General features: G+C 30.0%; 1 protein-coding gene across 1 annotated transcript; it reads left to right on the top strand.

Moving 5' to 3' along the window:
* The first annotated feature begins 2,820 nt into the window (after window positions 1-2,820).
* On the top strand, window positions 2,821-7,995 carry LOC132298720 (MATH domain and coiled-coil domain-containing protein At2g01790-like). Its single transcript, XM_059795099.1, has 6 exons — window positions 2,821-3,445; window positions 6,176-6,308; window positions 6,418-6,587; window positions 6,730-7,012; window positions 7,249-7,415; window positions 7,729-7,995. Exons 1-6 carry the CDS (start codon window positions 3,382-3,384, stop codon window positions 7,884-7,886), a joined length of 975 nt encoding a protein of 324 aa, XP_059651082.1. The 5' UTR covers window positions 2,821-3,381; the 3' UTR covers window positions 7,887-7,995.
* Window positions 7,996-8,240: the final 245 nt, after the last annotated feature.

Raw genomic sequence — 8,240 nt, 5'->3', positions numbered from 1 at the left:
TATAGATTCGAATAAAATTCTTAGCGAACTCTATTCCAAATTTCATCAAAAGTTTCTGTTTGTATACCCAGTTTCCAACACTTTCTTCTCTCAAAAACTCAACTTACTTTCTCTCTAAAATTATATCTCTAATCGACCTCACCTCTATTTATAGAGTCTTAAACCTATTCACTGTTAGATAAAAATTCTCAACTTGCCTACAAGGAGTTACCAATTGAACAAAACTTGGCCCACAATTCTAGCCTCTTTGGAGAGTAAAAAATTTAGCTTGGAAACTAATTTCCGCAAATTCTGAGCGAAGTTGAACATGTCCAAAGAAAATTTGAACATGTTTAATTGAGGTTACAATCACGTCGAATAAATTTAAGGAGAATTTGAACAAGTCCAACTTCACCGGAACACTACATACAAACCTAATTATTCAAGCCAAAAAACACACCAAAATCGTATTTACCTTATTATATATGCATATATATATATATAAAAACCTTCAAAAACCTTTTTTTTTTTTTTTTTTCTTATTATTTATATCAAAACTCGATTATTTATGGTGTATATGCATGTATCTAAGAACAAAACCGACCGACTATAAAATCAACTAAAATACAATCACATACTCGACAAAATGTTGTGTGCTTGTTACTCTATAATTACAAGGTTTTTTTTTTTTTTTTTTTTTTTTTTTTTTTTTTTTTTAATTAGGACAATGCTTAAGTCCTCCCCTAGAAGGATGAAGTTCATCCTTCCAGCCTTATTCAACTTCTTACAGGTTAAATGGATACCCATATTTTTTTCTTTCCATATTTATAATTTTTACAATCCATCTTTTAGCTAGACTCTCTTCTCTCCCTTCCCCCTCTCTCTCTCTCTCCCCACAAATCTCCATATGAAACCCTAGTCTATCTACATAAATCAAATACTAAACTTTTATTCAACATATAAAATAATATACAAAACAACAGAAGCTCATAAGTGACACAAAACTGCACCAATCAGAATTTATAGTATTCACAAACTTTCAATCTTTCCTTTTCAAATTTTCCACCAATGAGAGAAAGGGGGAAAAAAAAAAAAAAAAAAACCAACTATTAGCCCCATCAATTGAAGGTGTTGGGAATTTGGGAGGGATGTAAAATATAGATCTAACTCTAATAAAAAAAAAAAAAAAAAAGATTTACTACAAACACTAACTCACCAATTAACGAGAAATGGTCTATTAAAATATAGGTTAACATCAAATTTTCATATAATATTTTAACCTCCTATTAAGTCATTTCCTAATCAACACTTGATATAGTACATTTTAAAAATAAATTTAGTAATTTTTTAATTTCAAATGGAAGTTAGGTATAAAAACAATTTTGATTCTTTTGGAAAGGACAAAAAAATAAATAAAAACTCTAGAATTCGGTTTAACCCCTTCCTATTCAACACTTGATATAATATATTTTAAAAATAAATTTAGTATTTTTTTAATTTCAAATGGAAGTTAGGTATAAAAACAATTTTGATTCTTTTGGAAAAGACAAAAACAATAATAATAATAATAATAATAATAATAATTCTAGAATTCAATAGAACCCCTAAAAAAAATTTAAAATTTAAATATGTGTCTAAATTGTGTTGAACAATATCATCTTATCCTCGAAAAAAATGACCCAAGTATTATCCTTATAATAATTGAGTTTTCTGTGTTGAAGAAGGAAGTTGTTGACTTTGCTTGACAGATAAGGAAATGGGGTGATTGGACGTAGTCAGGTAAGAAGACTTAGGTGACAAGGGAATGGTGATGTTGGAATATTCCATAAGCATCTGCACGAGCTTTTTTAAGTCCAGAAGATCGGATTAAGGAACCTCTCCTATGCAAAAATGTAAAAGAACAAGGGAAAGAGATTGGAAAGCAAACTATTATCTTTGTAATCCTACTTTCCTTAACCACCATATAACTCAAATATCTTTCATATCCAGCTCCACCGTCATCTTATCTTTTCTCTCTCCTCTCTTATTCTATGTTTGTATTTATATTTGTATATATGTATGGTATATAATTATAGCAGATTTGTAAAGAAAGCATTCCAAGAAACAATGTACCTTCGATGGCTAAATACTTGACATGTATATAATAATAATAATTTAAAATTCACACAAATCTCTCAGCTCGAAGAAGATTATCAGTATCAAATATTAGAGGTAAAGTCAAATGTGATCATTTTCATTTCCTTTGTTTTTTTTAATTCTCATTTAGATAGAAAGAGAATCTCCTCAAAACACAAAAATATTACAAACACTTATGTAGCACGACTACAAACAAGAAATACGGACACGACACGACACGGAATGAATACGTCAACACGTCAAATTTTAAAAAAAAATTTATTTATATACATCTATTAAGTAATAATATTATAAAATTTTAATTAATTTATAATTTTAAAACTGAGAGTTGTAATGACTTTTAAACTGAGAGTCATACCCGACATGTACACGACACGGGTACGGCTCTTTCGTAGAAATGTCCGTGCTTTATAGACAAACACTATAAGTGTGTTTGGCTGCATGGAATTGGAGCTTTAAAATTGGAATTTGTAAAATTTGAGAAAATTTTGATTCAATTTTCTTAGTTATTTTTCTCAAATTCCAATAATTCCAAAGTTTCAATTCCATACAATGGAACATATCTAAACATATTTGGTTTCGCCAAAAAGGTCAATTTTTATGATTTCCACACTAAAAATCCTAGGAACACATCCTAAACATATTTGGTTTCCCCAAAAAGGTCAATTTTTGTGATTTCCACACTAAAAATTCTGGAGTCATCCCTTAAATTCTACCTTACTTAACATTATTATTCATATTTTGTAATTCTGAATGATTAATTGTTAATAGACTAATAGTTATACATTCAATCAATCCCAAAATCAATCAAGTTACCGTTGTCACTCTTCTAGTTCATTAAAACAGTGTTTTGAACTTAATTAATTAAACTGGAATGTCAAAATTATTGAAAAAAAAAAAAGGAAAAAAGAAAAGCAAGCTTTTGAAAAGACAAGGACCTCTTTAAAGAATCTTTTATCAATCATAATTCTAAGGTGCAGCAATGGGAGTCTTCTACCTAGTACTTTAAAAAAAAAAAAAAAATGTTGAAAGAAAGAGAGAGAGATTGGAGAGCAAGCTGAACGTCGGATCAATATCAAAATTATATTGAAGAAAAGGACAAAGAAAAGCATGCTTTGAAAAGAAATTAGCGGCTTTTAAAAAACCTTTTATCAATCACAATTCTAATGTGCAGTAATGGGAGTCTTCCTTGTAAAAGAAATATATAACCTTAGAATTTGGAATTTGGAATTTGGATCGATACATATAACCTTTCTGGTACCCTAAATGGAGAGTAAGGGTCCAAAGAGAGAACTTGGAGGACATCACGAAGACTCAGTAATATTACCAGGTAAGTAGTATTCTATGTTCTAGTCATTGAATAAATTTAATTAATTAATGACGTTTGATTGCATTAATTCTTGATATTGAGTAACTTTATCATGTTTGATTGTTTTAATTCTTGATATTGAGTTGCGGATTTGAGAAACCCTAGTAACTTTTCAGTTTTCACAATTTAGGATGATCAATTTTGGGCACTAAGTAGTAAGATTTTTAACTCTATAATTTTGTGCACATGAGGTGTGATTTTCATTGTAAGGATATTAGTATAGAGGGGTGTTTTCTGCACTTAAACCTCATTTATCTATATATAGTCAAAACACATCCACTTCTCTTCAATGCCAAATTTGCAAAATAGTGGGGTTTTATTAATAATCTCAGTGGGGGCAATTTCAAAATTTTATGAGTATAAATGCAAAAAATTACAAATTTAGGGTATAAATGAAATAACAAAAAATTCAGTGTGGAGCGGATGCCCCCACTGAACTCACGGTAGATCCATGCCTGGTCACAATGCTTTTAAATGTTGGCATCACTTCGATAACAGCTATCAATTAAGATGACCAAGTTCCTCAAGCCATGGCCGCAGGCATTTCTTCAATTTTGTCATGATGGGTAATGGTGAAAAATTATTGTTGGGTCTTGATGGGTAATGCGGAGCTTAATAGATACTATATATCAAGGCCCAACTCTGCGGATTACAAATTTTTTTGAAGGATATTTTGGTAATTTTGTGCTTTTGGTATGCTGTCCTAGTGCAAGGGTATATATTCATTCCGAACTCGATCTTTGTATCTGTTGCTGTTTTTTATTATCATAGTGAGATACCTGCAACTCCTTAAACGTAACCCTGAATTTTGAGTAAATTAAGTAAAATTTGTGTGTTGTGTTTTCTATTTAATTTCGCAACATGTCTTTCCTAAGGACTCACAGTTATCGTGTAACATGGGGTAAAGATATCATTGGTTAGTATAACAAATGGGGGTATATGGAGTTCTAAGGAATCGAAAGTTGGAAAATGAAGGGAGAGAGTGAGAATTATTGCCAAAAAAAAAAAAAAAGAAAAAAAAAAAAAGAAGGAAAGTTATTTCATATTTTCAACGTGGTAGTTAGTATTCCAAAGAAATTGTATAGTATTCTAAAGTGACGTAATTAGTGCTGGGGCGGTTACAGGCCTTGGGCAAAAATTAATAAGTGGCCTTTTTATATCATAATATGCAATATATTAATTATTAAATAATAATTAATTAAAAATCATTCTTTTTGAGATCAAACTTACTAATTAAATTCTTATATTCAATTGTAGTTAAAATATCTTTTTCAATAGATAATATAGTCAATTTATTTAATTTTTCTTGCAACATAGTTGATCGTAGATATGATTTTATTGTGAATCAAGTCACTGTTATTTTTTTCTTTAATATTGTATAATCTTCTAATTCTTTTAGATGATTCGATTGTTCATTTGCTAAACTTTCATCTAATTTTTTTTTAGATTTTGATTATTAATTGTAACAAATTTATCAATAGCTCCCCTTAGAGATTGAATTAGTTTATCTATTCTTCTCTTCTTCTTCTTTTTTAAGTTTTTAAAATCCCGATTCATGCTTTCTAACATACATATTAAAAAATATGAGAAAAAATAGTCACAAACTCACAACTCACAAACAAATATACAAATATATGAAAAATATAGATATATACAAATTTATAATAACAAAAGTTAGTAAAACTAAAAAATAATTAAGGAAGAAAGAACAAACCTGATTTAGGAAACGCCAATTTAATGCTACTTCAAATTCTTCAATAAAAGAAAAGTGCGTTCAAATTGAGATTTGAGACTAATGAATATTTAGTCGAGAAGAAAGAAAATTGTAAAGTTGTAATGAGAGAGGATTGAAAATGACTTGTTGAGATTGATGAGAGAGGAAAGAAATCAGAATGAACGAGGATTAGGAATAAGAAAAATAAATAAATGAATAAATAAAATAAAAATCTAGAAAAGAGAATATGGAAAGTTTCTTTGCTTTCCCCCTAAATATTTATTGTGGTACAACTTATCGAAAAATTATTAAATATATATAGTGCTGGTGTGAAAAAAACCTGTATAAGATAAACAAAGAAAAAAAAATATTAATGAGATATTTTAGGAGATAAATAAAAAAAAAAATAAGATATTTTAGGAGAAAAATAATTTCTCTCATCGTTAAAGTTTAATGAAAATGCCTCTGAATATAAGGAGAGAGAAAACAAAAAAATAAGATTTTTTTAGGAGATAAATTTTTTAGAATTAGTGTTCAATAAAGAAACAATTACAATATATCATACATAAGGCAATTATAATATTTTAGGGCTTTTTTTATTGGCTGGGCCTTAGGCAGCCGCCTAACTCATCTAAGGTCGCCCTGGATTAGTGAAGTCTTCAAATTGATATACATTCATGTACCGACAGTGTCTTTTATATTTGGCTATCTAAGCGTAGCAGAAGTCATAACCAACAAAGCAGAAAAGGGCAATTGTGTTCTCCTACTATGATTGTTCCTGCACTTGGTATGCTTTTTTCTTTTCTTTAATATCGCATGATTTTTTATCATTGTATATTGCATGTATCATTGATTTTTGATGGTAGATTTTAGGGTCCTTTAAGGCACCTGACACCATCATTAACGAAAAAAATAAAACATAAATAAATAGTAGTGCTGATCATGGTCATATTGTTTTGCTTTTTTTCAATTTGTAGCTGAAGTTACAAGATCACTAAGAGATGTCCAACCAGGGGACTATCTATTCAAAATAGAGTCTTTCTCAATACTTTTGGAATCAGATGTTGAAAAGTATGAATCAAATGATTTTGAAGCTGGTGGTTATAAATGGTGTGCCTGAATCGCTCAACTAGATATCTTCAATTTTGTCATTCGCATCCTCTAGCTTTAATGTATGTTAGTAATAGAAATATATTAAATTTTCTTTTTGGATTTTCAGGAGATTGTCTTTGTATCCGAATGGTAACAAGAAAAAAAATGTGAAGGATCACATCTCATTGTACTTGGTAATAGCTGATACAGCTAAACTTCCTCGTGGTTGGGAAGTTAATGTGAACTTCAAATTATTTGTTTTTGATCATTTGCATGACAAGTACTTAACCATCCAAGGTAGTTAATTTTTTCAAATCACAATTACTTAATTATTTGTTTATCATCTACAATCTCTTTTTACAGTATGCAATAATTGTGTGTGTATATATATATATATATATATATATATATATAAACACATCTGTATATATATATGTAGATGCTGGACAAGTAAGGCGCTTTCATGCTATGAACACTGATTGGGGTTTTGACCAATTTCTTTCACTGGATATATTCAAAAATCCCTCAAATGGGTACCTTGTAGATGATTGCTGTGTATTTGGCGCAGAAGTTTTTGTGATTAATTATGCAGGCAAAGGGGAGTGTTTATCAATGAAAAAAGAACTATATAACAACATCTACACCTGGAGGGTTGTTAAGTTTTCATCATTAAGTAAAGAATGTCTTTACTCTGATGAGTTCAAACTTAACGAATGGACGTGGTAAGATCTCTTCTATATTTTTCTAGTGGAAAAATGTTTCTTACGTAAATAACCACACACTAGTACAAAATGCACGCTATGGGGCTTGAACTCCTCTTCTCTCGGAGATGTTATATCAACTGATCGAGCTAATGACCACTGATAAATTGATACTTTAATTTGGCACATGAACATGTATTAGTCGTTTTAAATATATATATGGTTTTAAAAAAATAATAATAAAAATTTGAGTTCAGGTATCTAGAGCTCTTTGCCAAAGGAGATGAACAATCAGATGGCCAAAGTCTCTCCCTCTATCTTGCAGTGGCTGAATGTGAAAAACTTCCTCCGAATTGGAAATTATATATCAAATACAAGCTGAGGGTTAAGGACCAAGTCAATAGCAGACACTATGAACGTGAAGGTGAAATCATATATCTTTTTTAATCTACACTTGATAAATTCTCATGCATAACTTTATATTTTGAATACACAAACATGAAAGCTGAATTTTTGTTTTTCATTATTTGTAATGGAAATAGAATGGATACTCTCCACTAGTTTTTTTTCTTTCTACAAGACATCATCCAACAATTATGATCACAACACAACTAAATCTTAACAGAACTGATTACGCCCGATGTTCACTGCCCTTAGAAATGCTTGGAGAGGATCCAAATCTATTTGTAATTTTTGTTTTGCTGACAGAAACCTTTGGTTTGAAATTCTCTTTGCAGCTCATTGCTGCTTTCATGCCTCCGATTATAGTTGGGGTTTCAAGAACTTCATGTTTCTTAGCAATCTCAATGACTTATCAAAGGGCTTTTTATTGAATGATTCCATAATGGTTGAAGCTGAAATTTTGGCCTTGTCTGTTATTAAGAATTTCACATAAAAAGTTGTTATTCTAGGCACCTTGTGTATGTGTAGGGATTCTTCATCTCTCTTTAATTACCTTTTGGTACTCAATTTCAATAGTAAGCTTCCCTATTTTTTCTCTTTGCTATTCATATTCCTTTTGTCATTTGTAATTGCTTCATGAGGCACTGATATAGTTATATCTCAAAATTTAAGAACAATTTAATGTTACAAATTAAAAATGTTTTTTTTTTTGGGAGCATAGAATGGACCCTTCGGAATTGGACCAAACATAAAGGAAAATGGTCAAAAGACTTGGCACCTTGCAAAAAACAGTATCATTGCATCCTCAGCATTGTCCTACATTGGTTTTGGATGAGAAAGGTCCCAC

The sequence above is a fragment of the Cornus florida genome, unplaced genomic scaffold (assembly GCF_030987335.1).
Source record: "Cornus florida cultivar Cherokee Brave unplaced genomic scaffold, ASM3098733v1 CherokeeBrave_3.0.0_Hap2_Chr03, whole genome shotgun sequence".
In the NCBI taxonomy this organism is placed as follows: Eukaryota; Viridiplantae; Streptophyta; class Magnoliopsida; order Cornales; family Cornaceae; genus Cornus; species Cornus florida.
The sequence above is the reverse complement of the archived record's forward strand: the minus strand, read 5'-3'. Positions and strand labels throughout refer to the sequence as shown.